The 22,348-nt window shown below is 35.7% G+C and overlaps 1 protein-coding gene and 1 long non-coding RNA gene across 2 annotated transcripts; both read right to left on the bottom strand.

Annotated features, from left to right (window-relative positions):
* Positions 1–7,991: 7,991 nt before the first annotated feature.
* On the bottom strand, positions 7,992–10,570 carry LOC122608703. The gene is made up of 3 exons (XR_006325292.1): positions 10,264–10,570; positions 8,972–9,096; positions 7,992–8,341 (listed from the first exon to the last, which is right to left on the bottom strand). It is a non-coding gene; the product is annotated as an uncharacterized LOC122608703 (long non-coding RNA).
* A 7,505-nt stretch (positions 10,571–18,075) lies between these two features.
* On the bottom strand, positions 18,076–22,113 carry LOC122608258. Its single transcript, XM_043781343.1, has 3 exons — positions 21,972–22,113; positions 21,404–21,574; positions 18,076–18,436 (listed from the first exon to the last, which is right to left on the bottom strand). The coding sequence occupies exons 1-3, from the start codon at positions 22,089–22,091 to the stop codon at positions 18,353–18,355; spliced, it is 375 nt and encodes a 124-aa protein (XP_043637278.1). The 5' UTR covers positions 22,092–22,113; the 3' UTR covers positions 18,076–18,352.
* Positions 22,114–22,348: the final 235 nt, after the last annotated feature.

The raw sequence follows: 22,348 nt of genomic DNA, 5'->3' as shown, positions 1-22,348 counted from the left end.
GAGTTGGCGTGGCTTCCGTGTCGTTTGCTTGCCTAAAAAGCCTTTTGTTTGCTAGGCGTTAAACTTCTATAGTTGATAGAATATTTTTAGTTTTGTGTAAACGATATTTTTCTCTTGCAAGACTATTGGGGTCTTGCGACGCATGGTTGCGAGCTTGTACGTCTGCTTGCGGAGACTAAAAGGTAGCCATAGCGTGTTTGATTTACATTAGTTAGAAAAACTTCTGAATTTTATAAGTACTTTATGAGTGTCATGTTGCATAGGCTCCGAATGCCATAGCGTATTGAATTGCGTAGGTCGTGGTTGATCGTAGCATATTTTGATTGATTCAACTAGTCGTAGTAGTTTATTTTATAAGCATTAGGTTGCGTAGGCTCCGGTTATCCGTAGCAGTTTGCGATAAGTACTTAGAAAAATTTTCTAATGTTTGTTTGCACGATTTTGCAAGTATTAAATTGCGTAGGCTCCAGATGGCCGTAGCATATTTTGATTGATTTGACTGGCCGTAGCCTATTTACATGATGGGAGGTCGTGGCCTCGTTAAATGAGAAAGAAATTTGCAAATAACATTTTTTCAACTGTGAGCCATTCCACATTCGTGGAAGGTTTTCGTTCTGGAGCGTGGCAAGTTTATAGGATCCATTGTCGCAAGCTTCTGTTACTTGATACGACCCTTCCCACTGGGTCATAGTTTTCCAATCTTCTCCAACTTGCTCGCCTCATTGTTTCGAAAAACGTAATCTCCAGGCAAAAATGTTTCTTTCTTGACCCTTTGGTCATAGTACTTCTTAATTTGCTTTTTGTATGATGCTTCCTGGATTGAGGCTATATCTCTTCTTTCTTCTAATAACTCCAAATTTTGACGGAGTTTTGTTTCATTTTCGCTTTCACTGTTGGACCTACGGATGGTTGGTACACATGCCTCCGCCGGAATCATGGCTTCAGAGCCATAAACTAGGCTGAATGGTGTTTCTCTGTTGCTTGTTTTCGGGGTTGTTCTTAGAGCCCATAACACTTGGTGAAGTTCATCTAGCCATCCATTCTGACATCTCCCAAGCCTTGCTTTAAGTCCATGAACGATTTGCTTATTTACTGCTTCCACTTGTCCGTTAGCCTGCGGGTGGGCTACAGATGTGAATCTTTGCTGGATTTCCAAATTGTTGCAAAATTGGGGAAAGATCCCTTGGCCGAATTGCTTTCCATTATCACTAACTATGATTTGTGGGATTCCGAATCTTGTTACCACCTGTTCCCAAATAAACTTCTCCATCTGTTTTCTTGAAATGGTAGCTAAAGGGTTGGCTTCGATCCATTTTGTAAAATAATCAACAGCTACGACCAAGAATTTCAAACACCCCGAAGCCTGCAGGAAGGGTCCGACAATGTCAATGCCCCATTTGCAGAAAGGCCATGTTGTTGTGACTGGAATGAGTTCGGTCTTCGGAGCCTTCGGAACCATGGCATGAATTTGGCACGAATCACATGTCTGAATTTCTTTCAAAGTATCGCTATGCATGGATGGCCAATAATATCCCATCTTGGTGATTTTGGCAACCACCATTCTTGGGCCAGCGTGGGCTCCGTAGCATCCTTGGTGTATTTCTTGGATGATTGCCTTTGCCTGGTTTGGGCCGACACATCTTAGTAATGGTCCCAAATAGGATTTTTTGTAAAGGCCTTCTTCTTGGAGGGTGTATTGTGGAGCCTTGATTCGAATCTTCCTTGCTTCTTCTCTATTTGCAGGCAATAATCCACTTGTTAAATATTCAATAATTGGCGACATCTAAGTTTGGCCTTCTTGTTCAACAGGTGCTACGATAATCTCTTCTTCAATGGAGCTTTTTTGTAAAGTTTCCACCAAGACTTCTTTAGTCAAGTGAGCGAAAGAGGTATAGGCTAGTTTGCTCAAAGCATCTGCAATTTTGCTTTGGCTCCGACTCACGTTTTGTATCCGGAAGCTCTTGAATTTCTGCCTCATTTGCCTCACTTTCTCTAAATACTTCTTCATCTCTGGCTCCTTCGCCTCGTATGTTCCGTCTACCTGGAAAGCCATTATTTGAGAGTTTACGCAGGCGTGGATGTGGTCTACTTTCATTTGTTTTTCAATTCGTAGGCCTGCCAGTAGTGCTTCATATTCTGCGGCATTATTTGATGCTTTGAAGTTGAAACACAAGGCATATGTGAACTCTTTTCCTTTTGGGCTTGTTAGAATGAGGCCTACGCCGGAACCATCTGCACTAGAGGCTCCGTCTGTGAAAAGTTTCCATGTTTCCTGGTGTTCCGCCCCTTCCAACTCTTCCTTCTTTTCAATACTTTCAGCTTTTCTTTTGTTTTTTGAATCTTCGGGGGAACCTCCGCAAGGAAGTCTGCTAGAATTTGCCCTTTGACTGAAATCCTTGGCTTGAACTCAATTTCATGCTCTCCTAATTCCACTGCCCATTTTGCCAACCTCCCAGAAACCTTTGGCCTGGTTAAGACTTTCTTGATTGGTTTATCTGTCAAGACCTGGATGGGGTGTGCTTGGAAGTATCTTCGTAGCCTTCTGGCTGCATGAATTAAAGCAAGAGTTAGTTTTTCGATTTCTGGGTACCTTGTTTCCGGAGGCTGCAAAACTCTGCTGACATAATAAATTGGTTGCTGGACTCCTTTTCTGTTTGTTATCAACACTACACTTATGGTTTCATCGAAAGCTGCTAGATACATCTAGAGGGTTTCCCCAAGTGTCGGAGCCGTCATTGTTGGCAACTGGCATTAGTAATCTTTTAATTCCGCGAAAGCTTTTTGTGCTTCTTCCATCCATTTGAAATTCTGTTTTTCTAAACAACCCTTGAGTGTATGAAAAAGGGGGAGGGATCTATCTGCTGAATTGGATAAAAAACGATGGAGGGCTGCTAGTTTGCCATTAAGGCTTTGGACCTCTTTATGAGCCTGCGGAGCCTTCATATTCTGAATGTCTTTGATTTTTTCTGGGTCTGGTTTGAATCCATTTTGTAATGATGTGCCCCAAGAACTGACCTTCTTCTACTCCAAAAGAACATTTTTATGGATTCAATTTCATATTGATGGTTCGGAGGGTCCTGAAGGTTTCTTCAATGTCTAGGAACATGTCTTCCTCATTTCTGCTTTTGATGACCATGTCATCTACGTAAGCCTCTAGATTTCTTCCAATCTGTCTACCAAAAACTTTATCCACCAACCTCTGATATGTTGCTCCAGCATTCTTTAAGCCAAAAGGCATTTTCTTGTAGCAATAGATTCCTTCAGACGTGTAGAAAGCTGTTTTGTCTTCATCGTCCGGATGCATTTGTATCTGGTAGTAGCCTTTACAAGCATCTAAGAAACAGTTCAGTCGGACCTACAAGTGATTCCACCTTCCAATTAATTTCCGGGAGGGGATAACAGTCTTTAGGACACGCTTTGTTGATATCTGTAAAGTCGACACACATTCTCCATCCTCCGTCGTGCTTTTTCACCATTACTGGGTTGGCTACCCAGCTTTGATATTTAACTTCTCTGAGGATGCCAGCCTTTACTAAGTCTTCCACCTGCTCCTTCGCAGCCTTACTTCGGTCTGGAGCTAGGCTCCGACGCTTTTATTTGATGGGTTCCAGATGTGGTCTTGTATTCAAACGGTGCTGGGTGTCGAAAACTTCACCATTTATCTTTAATTCTCTTGGGACGCCCGTCATGTCCGCAGGTGTCCATGCAAAAACATCTATGTTTTTTTCTAAGGTCTCTTTCAACTTTCTCTTGTATTCAGTTGGTAATTGCTTGCCAATCATGATGTGTTGATCTAGGTACTTGTCACTGATAAATAACTTTTCTGTTTGAACTTCAAGATTTTCATTTTTCTTCGAGCACTCCCCGGCTTCCGGAGCCAACACCTGGGAGCATTGAACCTCCGAACGGGGTTCTGTTTTGACAAAACCTACTCCTCTTGGAGTTGGGAATTTCACAATTATGGATTGGAGATGGTACCATACCTAGTTTTCTCATTGCTGGTCGGCCAAGTATGATGTTGTATGGTGACTCCGCCCGTACTATGACGAACATCAATGCTTCTGATCTTGTCCGCGGAGCCTCCCCGATAGTAACATTTAGTGTGACTTCCCCCAGCGAGTAAAAAGATTTCACTTGGATACCGGAAGCGGATGTGAAATAATGTACGAACATTGCTTTTTAAAGCTAAAGGCAACATTAAGAAAGAAAAGGAAAGATAACATAAGTCCTTTGGTAGGCTTCTCAAACGAAAGAACATGGTGGTTTCCGACAATGGCTCCAATTATGATTGGTGCCTCCGATGCATCTACATCTTCCACTGGTGGAAAGCAAATGGCTACCTTTTTCCAAGTTTCATTTCTGGTCGTTGGTCTTTTGGACGACGGATTCTCCGGCAAGACGGCCGCAATTATTTCCTCCAATGGCTCCGCTTTAGCCTCCGGAGCCTCGATCATTGGATTTTTGCCATTGTTTTGCCTTGGTCCTGGCTCTTTAATGCATTTGTGTTTGAAAACTTTACATTCATTTGTTTCATGGCCATAACGATTATTCACAAAACTTGGACATGTCTTTATTTCAGATGCTACCCCTTACCGGAGCCTTTTCTGCTGCTAAGATGTCACAAGTGTTTTTTGGTGGAAGCTGGGAGGTAGAGTGGCTTCCGGAAGCTCCTCCTTGTGACCTATTGAATGGGACTGTTCGGAACCTTTCATGTCGAAAGTTTCGATTTCTTCTATTTCTGTCAAGGTCTTTTCCGTAGCCTGGACCTGTGACTCCGCCCGCTGTCTCTTTGCCCACCAAGAAAGTATAACTTTTGTCCATTAACACTGTATATTCTTGTGGTAAGTCTGTGGAGAGAAATTCCACCAGAGGCTGAAACCGTAGCCCATGGACAAAACCTAATATCTTCTGGTTTCACTGAGGCCCTTCATCAACGCCGTTTCATCTGTGTAACGGGTTATGAACTGCTAGATGCTTTCATTATCTTTTCTTTTAATATTATGGGCCTCCAGGTGCATTTTCTTGTATTTTCTTTGTTGACTGAAATGCGAGCGAAACTTTGCCTTTAGATCTTCGAAATTTGCTATGCTTCCTTCAGGCTGTGCGTCCAACCAAAGCCGCGCCAAGTCTTTCAATGTAAGAGCAAACATATGACAAGCTATCGGGACGTTCCACCTCTGCATCCGGATCATACCATTGAAGTGCTTCAAGTGGTTGTCCGGATCCACCTTCCCATCGTACATTTCTATCCCTTTTGGTAAGCCTCCTTCCGACAGTAGAAAGTCTTCGATCCATTGCGCAAAAGGTCCCGGCTCTGTATGAACTATCATGTCTTCTTCACTTAGAAACCACTCTGAAGGGTGCGGAGCATACCTTGTACTATTAGAAGTATAAGATTGATAATAGTTTGTATTTTGATGGGGAGTATTTTGCTTTTGTCTTCTACCAGGCTGCGGAGTGGAATAATGCATGTGTATGTTCCGCGATCCCCTGGTAGGCTGTGGAGTGAAAACTTGTTGGGAGTTTGTATTTGGGTACTGATTGTATGTTTGGCCCGTTGTACGAACATATTCTTCTGCCAACGGCGGAAGGTTCGGATTCCTTCGATATTCTTCATTTTGATAGTTAAAGCTTCTTCGTGGGGCTTCGTCGAAATGAACTCTTGCCCTTGGTCTGCTTCCGGAGGCTCTGTGGACAGGTGATTTTGCCTCAAAATCTTCTTCCGTCGCCTCCGTTTCATCTTAGTATGTGAGTCTTGTTTGTACACTCTGCATATCAACCTGTCTGAGATATTCTCTTAGATGTGGGGTGAGCTCCTCTAACTGCCTAGCCGTCGGAGGAGCGTTTGGTGTTGTTCTTGAGGTTTCGAAACCCGAAGGTGACCGTAGGTCACCCTCTTCTGCCATTTTCGTACAAGATTAAAGTTTTTAGAGTACGGATGGCGCCACTTGTTTGAGGGTAAAGTTACACTTAAATTAAGGAGGATTTAATCTTGTATGAGAAAACAATAATAAGTGACTAATAGGGTAGAAATGGATGATTTTGTACTTGTTGGCGGTTCCCTAATGGTGTGAGGAGATCATTAGCCTCACGCCACCAAGTGTAAAATATAAGGGTGTTTGTTTGTATGTGTAAGAAATGCATTGGCCTTTTAGTGGATCTTTCAAGGAGTATTTATAGACCCCTTGAGAAAGATCTAGACGGCTGGAGGCTAATGGTAACGTTAGACGTTTAGCCGTTAGCTTTGGACAGCTGTGTCACAATCTTTGGCTCAAAGGTACAAGTGTGAGTCGTACGTACCGAGGCACGTTCTACCTTGTACTATTTGTCTGTGAGCTGATCGTAGCCTCCGTAGCTAGGTAGCGGAGACTTGAGCTTAGATTATTGTAACTTAGGCTCCGGACCTCACCTTAGTGAAGGTTTAGTCCTTAAGTAATATACGTAATCCATAGGGTTCGTAGGATTAAGGATGGTACATCATCAAAAGCATTGGTGGGATTGAAGAAAAAAATTTAAAGAACTAAGAAACAAATCTATTGAGATGAAGCTTGGAATGATAGTATTATCAGAAATGACGGCTGTTATTTGCAGAGCTTCAATTTCATGTAAATTTAAAGTTTCAATTTAGTCTTTCAATTTTTACAAGTATTACATTTACCGATCAACTTAATGTTTCTTATATTAGAATTAAAATGGTTCTTAAACTTCATATATCTTTTTTTTAGAAAGTATTTAGTGCATACTTTCGATAACAACATTTATATTTTACATTTTATCATATAATAATAAATTAAAATTTCTTTTATCAATGTATCAAGCAAAGTTGTATAAATTAACTATTTATTTGTAGATTATATAGATTATTTTAAAAATTTAGCGATATAAGGAAAAAAATAAATAAATTGTGCCCCCGACCTTATAAATGCCTGGATCCGCCGCTGGTTTGTACATTGTATCGTGAACCATCCATTGTCGGAAGTTTTCACATTAATCATCCTTACAATAGTAAAGCAAAAAAGAAAAATATGCCCTTTTAAATTTATTTTACTTCATTTAAATTTAATTATCATTTTAATCTTTTAATTAAGATTTAGTTATGCAAAAAAATTATCACCATCATGTCTCCTTTCATCTTTTTACACATTATTTTTTATTACCTTTTTTAACTCCATTCATTACTGCCTATAACAAAATTCGTCCTTATTTATTCTTCAACTATATAACATATGATGATATGCATACTTAAAACTAAATTAGCATGAAGCCCAATCTAATACTCCAAAAATAAAAGTTAAGTTAGAAGATAGGTCAAAAGAAAAATTAACATATATATAACAATTAATATTAATATAGGATGAAGATTTTTTCTAGTTATAACAACTTCATTCTAAACATTAAGATTTCTAGTTATAACAACTTCATTCTAAACATTAAGATTATAATTAAAGGTTAAATTTTAAATCCTGACCATTGATTTTATTAGTATCATTTCATCTTTTATTATATTAATTAGTATATTAAGAGATAATGTCATTGAGGTTAAAGTCAAGGTTTAAAAAATAATTATTAGTTAAATAATTATAAATTTCAAAATTTAATAGAATATATAAATGTTAATTTAAATGTTCTTAAGTTATTGGAAACCTGATGAATCCAAAATAGATTAAAAAACAAGATGATGATTTGGAGAACTTATGAGAAATAAATTAAAATCAGAATGTTTGTGATTAAGAATTTAAAATGATAAAGAAAATTGATTGATATGTTATTGTGATGATTTAACTAGATTATTTTCTCGCGTATTACGCGGGATAAACATACTAAGCTTTTACAATAACATAATTAGCAGTTATAGAAAAAATATGTTGAAATTTATTTGATATTATTATTCACTAAAAGTTCTATATCGACCTTTATATAATGCTTAGTAGGATATGTATGTTATATCTTTATATGATGATAATGTAAACTAAACTACATATATGTAGTTATGCTGACAAGATATTATTATTGGAAAATGGTTTTTGTTAAAGATGTTTTATAACTTAATTTTGCTATAACATTTTATAACTAGGGAGGTTCATGCCGCCCGATGGGCGGCATCGGTTTGTTCCAAGGTTTGGTAATCGGTAATCGGGTAGCTATTCTTCAAGCGTACAAAATTTACTTCAGAAAAGGGGATGATTTCTAAAACTGTGGCATTGCATGTGAATGTCTTCCCTTGTGATTTTTATAGACTTGGAGCTAGATGATGTGAAGATATTTGTTGTCATAAACTGAGAAACTCGGAGGGCTTTTTTGCTGCTGCTGCTTGAACTTTGACTTTCTTTGGTTTACCAACCTGTATATTATTTAAGTTACATTTCTGTATAGTTCATCACTTATAGGAAGTACACACAAAGTTCAGTGACTCGACAAATTGGATTAGTTTGATGTAAAATGCTAAAGGGAATATCAAATATGATGAAAGTGTGCAGTTGTAGAACGTTTCTTCATACTGCTTTATGCAGCTATAATAAAAAAGTCGTCCACTTAATGGTTTGGCACACTAAATAATGACTGAGGATGCATGACTCATATATATAATGATAAATCATTAAAATCATTGACTTGTTGCATATATAAATCATATTAGAAATCATAAGTACAAAGTAAGCTGTTTGGTACGCATCAAGTAACATCCTATGCAAGTTAAAGGAAAGTTTCATTAATTGTGTTACAATTCCTATGATACTGGTAAAAGGGTGGTGATGACTACTCACTGCAATATCATTTCATTCTTCATATCAACATAATCCTTAACTTTTTTTTTTGAAAAGAACATAATCATTAACTAAAAAAGGAAACTCCTTAGATGGAACAAATGGGTTGAAGTAGACCGAAGGTTAACTTTGATGTGGAAATTATTTATCACTGGACAGAAACTGAGTTTGCTTGTTAAGTGCTGACTATGGCTACTTGTATAAATTACCTGAGATTATTGAGGATGCTGCAGTGCTCCACGTATTCTCATTTGGTAACATTTCCCCGATTCTATTATTGGATCCAAAAATCGCTAATCTTTAAACCTTGTACTATTGCTTGTATTCCAACACCCTAAAAAGTATTCATAGACGACGTTACATACAAACTAAAACGTAACAATGAGAGATGTATTACCATTATAAAATGTGGTGTTAGAGTTCTTCATTTTTGAAAGAAACTTTACAAATTTGGATTATTTTTACATTTAAACTTGTCAACGGAAGCTATGTGTGGAATTGTAAAGTCTATTTCTCTGCTCTTATGAAGTATTCTGTAACACAAAATCAAATGTTAAGATTTACACAACCATTAGTTTAGAACTTTTTGTCTTTGCCTTCCTGGTATACATTATTAATAACTGTTTATTTCAACTTTAAGTAGATATGGCACTATTAGTTTAAAGTGTATTCATGACTCCATAATACAAATCAAATCTCTAAAAGTGCAGATCGTATGCTCATATCATATAGACCAATTGGGACCTAGAAAATCACTTTTTGACTTATACTGAAGCAACACTGGCTAGGTCCTTTTTTGCAACTCCCTAAATGGCCTTTATTCAAATTGATACATCAAATGGCTTATACTACGATTCATAAATTCCAGAAGTGCAAATTTGGTCTGTCTAACATTTCAATCATATTAAGCATACATATTGAATAGTTGACTCTCTTAGGAGTCAAATGTTTACTGGTAAGTGGTAAAACACATTAGACACTTATAAACAAAAACTATCACTGAGATACAAGTCATTTTATCACAGAACTTGGTAAATATTTACCAGGACTGTAACCAAAGAAAGAGCGTGCCTTATTCACTATTTGCGACTATCACATATGGAGTAATATAAATAAAAAACTTTATAGCTAACAAATTGATGTACACATTAACAAATGGTGATTGCTACTGGTTGCTCTACTTTTCTATTGCCTCCGAAACTAATATGGCATGTGCAATCTTGTTCCAAAGAGTTACATAGACTTACTCATCAGCGTCATTGCTAAATACTTGGCACTGTAGTATCTATTAATAATCTAATGTTTTACGTTATTACCTATCTTCATGTCTATTGTCTAAATTTTGTGTTATGTCTGAACTTGCTATTGAGCAGCTGTTGTCCACAATTATAATTTAAAAAAATTCAATCATTGCAAATCAGTTACCATTAGGTTTTATCATAAATTTTGGCAACATCAATTTAGATGAACAATTTTTAAAAATATCAAAAGCAGTGATTACCTCTTGAGGAATGACATGAGAGAAAAAGATAGCTGGTCATTAACCTTGGATATAATTGGCTGATAATCCGAAAACACAATCAATTAATATGAGAATATTTCAAAAACAACAAAATCAATAAGTAACCTATAACCTATATCTATAAATTAAAACATAAAAAAACCCCTTCTATTTTCGATTGAATCGGTAGCCTTGTTGAAGATCAAAATCAGTTTGAAAACGAAATTTAATACAGGTGAGAATTAAATTTTTTATGCGTTTGTAATTGAAAGAAAATTTGATTTGGTTAGGGTTAGTTTTGCTTTTGGTTATTTGGACCAGGCCGAAAAAATATCCCATTCATGGGATTTGAACCAGTGACCAAAGATAAAAAAAAAAAAAAAAAAAAAAAAGGCAAGGTAATGACCACCGCTTCTATTTGCAACACTATTTTCAATTTACTATACGTAATATATATAGCGAATCGTTGTTTTTTTACTTTTTACGTAATATATGAAAAATGTAAAGTAAATATATATTTTATTTTTATTTTTATTTTTAGAAAAGTTACTTTATTGACAACGGTCGACCACCACCAAATCGGTGGAGTACTCAATTAGCTAACTATATAACAACATAATTACAGTATATCGAATATATAATATGTTTCCTTTATATCGAGCAATTTTCCCATATAAATTTTACTTATACGCCGCTCAAATATATAATATGTTTCCTTTATATCGATTCTGAAAAAATTAAAAAATATTACTTAAAATATAAAAATGTCATTGTTTTACAAATTCATAATAACATGGATTGAAACTAAAATGAGTATCACCTTATATATCTTTAATCAACTTTTTTTTTGTCAACTTGATACTTTAAAATAGAGACGATATAGAGTATACATTTGAATTGTATTTTTTTAAGATTTTAAATTTTTTTTTAAAAAATAGAGACACTTTTACAATTTGACAACATTGATGTAATTTTCAATCGAAATTAGTAAAATGTTACAAAAATAAAACTTTTATGGCTTATAAGAAAATTTTAATAAACAGATTTCCTGAAAATTTAGAAAAAAAAAAAAAACCTTGATAAATGGGTGACCTCCTATAGCATTTTTTCCTTATAGTTGATTAAATTTAATAAAACTCAAATAAACTCCTTGACATACGTTTTTTATTACCAGACCCCTTGATTAGTTTTTCACAAAACTTAATGAAAGTTTAAATTTATTGTTTTAGTTATTTATCTTTTTAATTATAAGGTATGTAATTTAATGAAAGGAAATATAAATGTCATTTAATAGAAATTTATAAAAGGAAAATGATGTCAACAAAACAATCCAAGGGCTCTAATTTATTCTTTCTTTTCATCTAAGGTGGGATGATTTTTTTATAAAAGAATTTAGGAGGCTTTTTTATAGTTATTGGGAGATTGTGAAAGGGGATAAATAAAATGGTGTAAATAAGTTAATATTATTATTATTTAGTTTACTTATAGTTATTATTAGTTATTATTATTATTAATAGTTTGTACTAATCTAAAATTAGAAAGTGATGTAATCAAAACAATCTAGTGGTCTTAATAAAAAGTGGTTTTTCATTTAAGACTGAGGACTTTTTTAAAAATTAATTTAGGAAGCTCTTTTATAATGTATTGTTTAGTTTATTTAAAAGTGAAAAGGAAAGGAGGGGAGAGGGGAAATATATAAGATGCATTCTTAATTATTATTTTAAATGTGGAGAGGGGAGGAGTGGAAAGGATTAGAAGGGGAAATTTTGTTTTTTGTCTCAAAAGTTTTCTTCTCATTTTTGAGGTGATTAAGAAGGAAAATAGCTTTATTAAATTATGTTTCTTTCTCCTCTTGGAAGAACTCTTCTATAGTTCATCCACACTTAGTTATTTTTTTTGAGTCGCCGGGTGTGATTCCATTAGAGGCATGACATTTGTGGTGCTTGCTTCCAAGAGATTCGGAGGGATAATTTTAGTTGTTTACTATAACAACTAAAAGGTATGTAATCTTATTTATTTATTTTCTTTAGTAAGTTTAGATTATTTACTAGAATATTAGGGTTCTTATTTTATATTCATAAATATAGGTTCGATAGTGAAAACATAGATCCTGTTTTAGGTTGCATGCTCCCTTAAAAGTTCAAATTAGTTTGTAATGCCTAAAACTCATCATTTATATGATATGTCTTTCTAACAATTTTCACCGCTAACTTGTATATCTGGTTTTATTTAATAACTTTTGCAAAACTAGTTTGAAACCAAAAAAAAAGAAACATTGTTATGAACATGAACAAGGGTAGATGTACACATGTCATGTCATGTCATGTGTAATTGTGTACCAATTACGCAAAATCTTGTTTTTTTCATGGTCTTATACTCGTAACGTTTGTCTTACAATATCAATTTTGCGTACATTTCCCCTTGATTGACAAAAACCCGACAGTAACCATACCATAAGACATGAAATGCATAAGGCCGGTGCCAACGCTCGGCGTAAAAGCTCGATGTGGCACCTTTGTGCTCTTCCTGGGTTGGCAGCGTGCTCGGCGTGAGCTCTTCCTAGACCAACTCTTCCCCCCACCGCCGAGTGAGGAAGAGTGATTGTGGGGTTGGATTTGACTTTTGGCTTCTTTTTTTTTTTTTAAATATTTCTTAACAGCTATAAGAAAAACCCACCTTATTTAAACTACCATTATCAAACTAAACAAACACATTCTATTATTAAACAAACACATTACATTACTTAAAAGACAACACATAATTAGAAAGACAAGATAAGATAAAAACACGACACCGTTAGCTACGATTACTCTTCATCATCTTTTATTGACATTTAGCCTATGCCACGGTAAGCGCTTTCGTCGAGCCACCACTTGTCGTATTGCGGGCATTTGACTTCCCACGTAGTTTTGTCTTCCTCGCAATTGTCGTGGTACGATTTGGCCCAAGTGCATTGGTCACCCAACGTGTGACCCGCCTTAAAAACATCATCGACCACCCTCTTTACCTTCTTGATCTCATCCTGCAGAAACAATGAATATGTCTTTTCGTGCTTCGAGACCTTGTAGTCTGGTGCTTGTATTGCCTCAACCTCTTGATCGCATTGTCGCCTTTTCTCCCGTAGGTAACCCATAAACCCAGAGAGATCAATTTGATGGAAGGTGTCCTCTTTGATATCAGCTATGATTCGTGTTTTCATCTCATCTTCGGTTAGACGAGGTCGGGGAACATTCTTTTTTGATGATGATGACGCCATTTGGTTAGAAAGAGTGAATGGATTTGTAAGAGAATGAAAATTGGAATGGTGATGAAACTGAATTGTGTTGAAACTGAATTGTGCTCTAGGTTGGTATTTATAGAGTGACATCCAACCTAGCCGTTCAGAGACTGAATGTGTAAATGTTTTTGAATTTGTAGCCGTTTGAGGGATTGAAAGTGTAAATAATTTGAATTCGAACGTTGGAGGGACTAATTGTGTAACTTTTTTGAATTTTGAACGTTGGAGGAACGTCTTTGTAGTCTACCCATAAATACTCACTCTTTATCAAAGATTTGAGATCAAAACACAAACTTTTATACATCTGAAATGGCTTCTTCGTCAAATGTCCCAAACCAAAGACCACCAATGTTTGTCGATCAAGTGGAGGACAGTATCATGGTTGATATCCTTAACCACCAATTGTTTAAAGAGGAACTTGTTGCAGTTATGCGAAAACTAAGTGTGAAGATGCAATGGTGTCGAGAACAAATCCGTTATATGCAAACCGGGTATTACACTGAACTTGAGTGTCAATACTTACTTATTTGCAGGGAAAGATAGACAAGATCCAAGTTGCTCTGGAACAACTTGTGCAGTTACCACCTCAGAGCATTTGATCATAACTGACAAAGTAGTTTATGAGATGCAGAATGATGAGCTTCCATTTTCTGATTAAAAAAACCCTATCGAAAAGCCTCATTTCTATGTCTTAAATGAGTTAATATTCCGTAACTATCAGTACTTAATGAATTGTATGTTTACGCAGGTTCACGGGAGATGCGAGTGAGAGTAAATGGCATCAAGTTACTCAAGATGAAGGCCTATGAAGTTACAAGACACAATGATGTGATTCGGGAGCCAAACGAAGAAGTACGAGAAGCAGCAGCTGCTGCCAACGCCGATGGCCCAGTCCCAGCGCCGCTGGGCGGCCCAGATCAGCAACCGACTTTGAACACTATTTAAGTCAAAGTAACCCTTAAAACCCTAAGAGAGAGTCGATTCAGCAGCCCTAGCCGCTCATATTCAACTCTAGGTCAACTTTGCAGATTCCAAGGAGGTTTTGGAACTTCAAACACCTTCCGATCTTCATCCTCAACCTAGATTTACTCCTTTACTTTACTTTAAGTTGGTAAACAATGTCTTTCATCTTTTCAGACATTGTTATTCCTTTAATAATGTCAGGCTAGTAGGCTGAATACTTGTTTGGATCAATGTGATCATGTAGACGTTTTTTATTTTACTTTATTTGTTAGATTTGTTGGAGTGTGCTTTACTGTTTATTGTAGATCCATGTTTTAATAGTTCTTCATATTAATATTGGTTCTATATATGCATGTATTGATTTAATTCTAATGATCGGTCTATAATCATATACTATGATTAATACATAAGGATGGAAAACGCTAGTCAGTTTATAACTATTTGTAAAAGGTGATTCACTTGTAACCGAGGGATCCAGAACCGTAGTAATTAGGATGCATAGAACATGATGCTTAACAATGTCAGACACGGTCCTTTGACTTGGAAACGAGCACTGTGGTCACCGGAGATAATTATTATCTGGTCATGGCTTAAGAGTCGGGTAACTTAAAGATGAACTAGTAGCACAAACTTTAGGTCATTAATGCTTAAACAATGAATCTAACGAGAATTTGTTTATAGAGTAGTGTGAGTCTAGCAACAATACTAGTTATTTAGACAAAGTGAATCTAACGAGAATCTGAGCCGTAATTTAGTTTCCAACAGTCTACCAAGTAGGTAGAATGATATTTGGCCGTACCATGAAATCTGAGATGTCAAACAAGTATTTAACTTAATTACTGTTATTTGCTATTTCAAACTATTTTCAGACTAAGCCTCTCGTTGAATAAGCAGTTGCGGCTTCTATTTACTTTTCAGTATTTTTAATTAGTTTAATAGGAAATCTTGACAACCCCACAACCGCTAGAATTACACATATTACTAGATCAGGTAAAGCAACGCGTCCCTGCGAACGATCATGTAACTTATCACTTAACTATACTACATCTGATTGGGTTCTCTGCCCGTGAGTATGTGTTTTGAGATAATTACTTGTACAACATTTTTATAAATTTAAAAGCTAAAACAAATACCCCGTCAAAGTAGGCAATACAATACATAGAACACACTTAATTAAAATACTAGAACCCACTTAATTAAAATACGAAAACAGACTTAATTAAAAGTAACCGTCATAAGCTCCCTGAAGCACTGCTCGTAGCGGAAGCCCCTCCCATAATTCTCGTGGTACTCCTGATGCGTCGTCGCATACAGCAACTCATCAGATAAGGTCATCCTCTGTGCATTCAGCCTCGTATAGATTGCCTCAAACTGCTTACATTCATTGCGAATTTTGTTGAAGTGACCTAGTAGTTGAGATTTGATCCGTACACCTTCAGTCGTGTTCATGTTGAAGCTTTCAGGTATGTCGGTCCAAGTTTTTTGGCTTGGGTTAACCATTTCACATCCTTATATCCAACACCTAGATAACAAAAAAATCTTCAGATTCAGACCACCTTCGTGTCTACATATCGAAATTGAATGGTTTGAAGAAGATAAAAATGAGTTGAAAGAAGTTGTTGTGATTTGAAATGTCTGTGTTAAGTTGAGTTTAAATAGGGGTATAAAAAAAACAAAACAAAAATACCTACTAGCCACTATTTTCAAAATTTGGAAAAAAAATTTTTTAATTGAGCAACGGTCATCAGTAAAACGGGCCCCACAAACCGAATATAATAATGAAAGCTTAGGGTTTCTTTGGTAATTATATTATTTTGTTAAATATAAAATAAGAATAAATAAAAGTTGAGGAAGAGGTAGGGTCGGTAGTGAGTGAGGAAAAGGTGATTTAAGCGAGAGAAAGCTAATGCGGCAGTAAGAAAGGGCAGGAAGAGCTGAGGGTTGGCAGAGGCCTATAGTAGTTCTAAAGATGATACCCTTTGAGCTGTGATGACACTTGCATTTATGTTATAATTTATGGTTTTTTACTGAAATGGTATCTGACGTTTTTTATATATTACTGGTTTCCTGAAGTTTTATTTCCACTCGGATCATACCCAACGTTTTAAAAACCCCACTCGCACCATACCTGGACCAAACAGACATTTAAAGGCTGTCAAAACCCCCCGCGTGCGAGTCACGTAAGGGGTATTCTTGTAATTTCGCACGTATATTCATCAGATCCACTCCTCTTATACCCAATTTATCGATTAATTCCTCATTTCATACCTAAACTACTTTCTAACCTAAACCCAAATCCCCAATTACGATTCCAACCACAAAAATGGGTTGGAAAATCCGATCGAAGGAAGATGAAGATTATGATCTTGACACTATATACGGTAAGAACCCTAATTAATACAGGTGATTTGTTAAGCATATATTCAGAATTTTTAATATGTATTTTGATGAATATATTAAGTAATTTTAATTTATCGAAATTTAATCTATTTTGTTGAATAATATAGTAATTTATTAATTGTTTTTTGTTTGGTTCTAATATAGATGAGAACCCTGGCATATTCTCTATCAAGGTTCACCATAGGGGTCTGTTCAAAAATGATGGTGATAGGAGGTCGTATTATCAAGGTAAAACTACATATGTAGATTATGTTGATAGGGATTGCTTCTCAGTAATTGAAATGAACACAATCTTAAAAGAGATGGGGTATGCTTTGAATACTATTAAATCTTTTCAATATCAAACACCTCATTGTGATTTGGGTTTAGGACTGGTTTCTCTACAATGTGATCTTGATATAAACTGTATGACTAAGCTTCTGCATCGTGAATGTAAAGTAGTTAACATATATGTTACACATGAGCCTAGTAAAATTAACCAGCCTAAAAGGACCAAAAACAATACTAGGAGATATACTGTAGAACCTGGTGAAGGTAAGTTGAAGGCTTCTATTGTGGACAGTGAATCTGAGAGAGAGTCTGGTGAGGTTGATGAGGATGTTATAGTTGAAAATGATAATGTTGTTACGGATGTAGAAGTACGAAGGACTGCTTTTCTTCCACACCAACAGATAACCATTTGAGTTAATTTGGGAATTAGGGTGTGAATTAGTTTGGGAATTAGGGTGAAAAAAACCCAAACTATTTGGGGAGAAAGAAAAAGCCGCACACAATTTTTGGGGGAAGATTTTAGTTATGTGGGGTATAAAAGAGGAGTGGATCTGATGAATATACATGCAAAATTACAAGAATACCCCTCACATGGGTTTTGACGGCCTTTACACGTCCGTTTGGTCCAGGTATGATGCGAGTGGGGTTTTTAAAACGTTTGGTATTGTCCGAGTGGAAATAAAATGTTAGGTATGAAACCAGTAATATATAGCAAACATCAGGTACCATTTCTATAAAAAAAAACCCTATAATTTACTTTCCAACTACACAAGGCCCAGTAAACATACAATAAGGGATGGAAATTTAGTTTTCTGGAATTGGGCAGAGTGAAGCAACTACATAAAACATGTTTTGACCAAATGAGAAAGTCAACAACTACCTAACAATCTGCTCAAATCTACTTTAATAATTGATAAATGTATAGAAATTGGAATGAGCGAAAGAAGCCAAATGAAAAGAGTTCCTTACAAGAAACATTCGCGTATAAAAAAAAGACCTGTAACCCTCTAAAAAAGGTGCCAAAATACCATCATCTAACATCACATTCACTCAGCTTTCATCTATGCACCTGCAAAAACGGGACCCTATAATTGTCAAAATGCACTAGATTTCTGGTAACTTGCATTTGATCCTCTGTGAATAAAGATCCTGGAAAAAGGTAGAAGGCAGTGAAAGCTTCTAGTCAGTTCTTGTTTTGTCGTCTATACTTGACCTACTAAGTACAAATACACCAGCTACAATGAGCAGAGCGCCTGCAAACCACTGTGATAAGCTTCATATCAGATATGCGACTAATGTAACAGATATTAATGCATAAATGAGCATTCGTAATTGTTGTTTGATGCAAAGAATTGTATCTTTGAGCTTGGCTTTGATATAGAGATGGGAAAATAGGTAGGTCAGGTGGGTAGGGTAAAGAGTCAAAATGGGATAATTATGATACAGGTTGAAACAAGATGGGCCAGTTAGTTAACACAACACACGGTTTGTCCAACATTTATCAAATTATTTACAAATACAACTACAGGAATTAAAATGTGATTAGAAAGATTTAGTAACACAACTATAATATGACTTTTTATATAAACTGAATCATTTGGTAGTATGCACTGATAATACATTTGCAGCAACTTTCAAGTTTTAATCCATTTTACACGTTCCCTATTTACCTACGAGCCTCTTTGAACTGTTACAACATATCCTAGGCAACTAAATTATATCAAAATTAATCTAAGGTGCTACCTTCAATTCTATGTGTGTAGTTCAAATCAGCTGTTTTACGACAGATCCACTCACGAATACCAATAACCCATTATAAATCAGGCATCTCTATATGGTTCCAGCAATGCATACACTAAGCAGTTCAGGTAGGTAGGGACGTGGGGAGTAATACCAGGGAAATTTTCAACAAGTCGAAGCAAGATGGATCAGTTAGGTGATGCAAAGCCCTTTTTATCGAACAAATAAATATATTTACAGATAGTATGTGTTAAGTACTAAATATATTTGCAAAATATATATTATTAAAATAATAAAATGATCTTTTGAGGAAAGTGAATTAATAGGTTACATTTTGTGCAACTTTCAAACCATTTGACCTACTGTACTTCCTTTAAACCTAAACTTTTTCCCCATTTGATCCGTTACAACATATCTGAATCAACTAGGAAACCTAAACAAGTCTCAGTGGCCACCTCTACTGTGTGTGTACTATGTAGTTCCAAATTTCAGAAGACTCATGTTGTGACGGATAACAGATCCACTCACAAATGCCAGTTTACCATTCTAAATCAGAGTATCATACATCATTATATGCTTCCAGCAATGTGTATGCTAAGCATAGTATATAACTAGTTGTTGGAAGACCTAGACAATCAACCTGCTGAATTCGACCTTTTATCAGGGTAGCATAGTATGGTTAGAGGCACAAGTAGAAGAGCAACTAGAAGAGTTGGCCCTATTACATGCAAAATAAGATGTGAATCAATAAAATATAGAGATGTCATATTTGATAGCTAGAATAAGCTAATGGTTATTTATGTACGGCTAGTTATGAATGCTGTCCTACAATTATCCATGCAAGCAGCGGCAAAGTAGGCGGGTCATGCAGGTTGGGTGAAGACCAAACAAGTTTAGGACGAAATGGGTTGGTTCAAGTGATCCAAAACAATAGTCTGTTGATTAGTGAGTCAGATATTATTAAAAAGGTTTTATTATCGTAAGAATCATCTAACTTTTGAACAAAATGATTCAGGGGTTAATGCATAAAAAGTACACTAGGTGGGACTTTCGATCCGCATGACACGTAAGTTTTTAGAGAAGACACATAACCCCGCATTGTACCATCCGTATATATTATGGCGAAGACTGCCACCTCTACTCCATGCCTTTGAAACTTCATTCAGGAATGTGAAGTTTAAGGCGAACCTTCAACTACACAAACTCCAACTTATAACTTTTAAAAATCCATCTACGCTCCCATGAAAAGATTAAAACCAATAGAATCTAACTATAGTTACTCATAAGGTTGATCCACTCGAGTTGTGAACAACAAAGAAGCTTTGGTTGCTTATCGTAGAGGCCGTAAGCACATAGCCGCGCAACTATTCAGTAGAACACTCTCAGATGAAAAGAAAATGCACATATTCAGCTGCACTTGAAATATATGAATCTAGCAAAACAATACCATCGTGTGTTTGTGAGGAAAACAAGTTGGTTTGTGATGACAACAATGACAAGCTTTGTGGTCCGTTATGGTAATCTTAATCTTAATATTAATAAAACACAATTGTCCTAAAAGCCAATCGACCAATGGGAAACCTCAATTTACAAAAAATTGACTTTGCCTACATAATAAACCAAAAAAGATGTTTTATTACATATAAAACATATAGAATTTTTAAGCACGATTTTCACCTAAAAATATAAGTATATAACATTATCACATATACTATAAAACATATAAAAATGTTTTAACATTATAAATAATGTTCTTTCGTGTGTATACACGGGACTTAAATCTAGTTCTACACTATGATGCCCCGTGTTAATAGTTATAGTTTCTTAGATATTAGATTGGTTAATCTGATGACTTGATCACCTAATGACTCATTTCTTATGTAAAACTGCGAGACTAGTCCAGATCAAAAAGAAAAAAGAAGCACCATAGTAGCTCATTTTCTGATGTGGCGATTTGTAACATCATCCTTATAACCGACATGTCCACAACATTACCAAACCAGCTGGTTTCAAGAGAGAGTATCATAACAGGCTCGGGACATCATTGGGTATAATTAATAAAACGGATGACCAACCTAAACAATCAACTTCGGACTTCCAATCTTTATAGATTAAGAAAAGCGGTCAAGCGCAAGGGGCATCTTATCGAGAGAATGATGTGTTTTTTATATGACAGGGTAAGCATCTTGTTCTTATTGTAACAGCAAGACAGAGACTATAGTTCAAACCTGAAACCAAAGTCGCTATCATGTTCGTCTAAAGCATATACGGAGCAAAAGTTTCACAATTAAAATTGACTCATAAAGTGCCATAACCTTTGAGTTAGGTATGAACGAACATGTTTGGATTCAATACAAACAGGGTTAACATGATGCCCAGCATAAGATATTAGCAACATCATTTGAAGAGCAAAACTAATGTGTGTTTAAGAAAGAGAAATATAAGTAGATAAAATTTGCACAACATGATACATGATTACATTACATTTACCTTGAGTGGCAATGGTTCCTCGAAGAGGAAAAATCCAGCTAAACCGGAAGAAAGAAAGTTGGTTGCGAAGTTGGTCACTGTAGCTTGCAAAGATGAGAGCACTTTTAGGCTATTCACGTAGCATCCCCACATCACTACATTGAATATAACAACCATCCCATACCTTACAAGCTGTTCAAAGAAGAAGAAAAAATATCAATCAGCAGCTACTAAGATTGTCCTACTTTGGGCCAAACATACCGAAAAGTACGAACTCCAGCTACTTTGGGCCAAACATACCGAAAAGTAATCCGACCGAGTTTATTGTTTTTGGCAATAAGTCTGTCTTTCGGTCTATGTTTCCATTAGAAGTAAATATATGATTTTGCTAATGGCCACTGCTACTAAGATTGTCCTAAAAATTAAGGGAAATTGATGATCTCATAATTATATGCATATAGATCCAAGAATATATACTGTAGATAAGAAGTGATAAAATTAAATTAGTGAAATAAAGTTTTGTGGGGTTGGATCAAAGTATTATCATCGGTGAGTATAGAAAAAATAATTGATAAAATAAAAAAATTACATGTGGGGTGATGAATTTGGCAGAAATAGCGGCAAATGCGGCATTAAGTCCAGCTGAAATCGCCCATCCATATCCATACCCTTTTTTCTTTCTGTTTATACTTGCAGCAGCCATAGCCATTACTATTGAAGGTGAAGCCCCTTTTGAGTTTTGTCACCATATAATGTAGAAGAAAAATATTACTGTAGAAGATACACCCTTTACAGTAGGTTTTTTAAAAATCAAACTCGTTTTTACACGATAAAGTTTTGAACCCAATCAAATATTCAAATCAAACTTTAAAAAAACAACTGTAAATATGTAACAATAACAATAAAAGAAAATGTTAAAAAATAATAAAATATATAAAAATATAAACAATAACTATATTAATGCTC

The sequence above is a fragment of the Erigeron canadensis genome, chromosome 7 (assembly GCF_010389155.1).
Source record: "Erigeron canadensis isolate Cc75 chromosome 7, C_canadensis_v1, whole genome shotgun sequence".
NCBI classification, from domain to species: domain Eukaryota; kingdom Viridiplantae; phylum Streptophyta; class Magnoliopsida; order Asterales; family Asteraceae; genus Erigeron; species Erigeron canadensis.
This window is presented reverse-complemented; position numbering and strand designations above follow the sequence as displayed.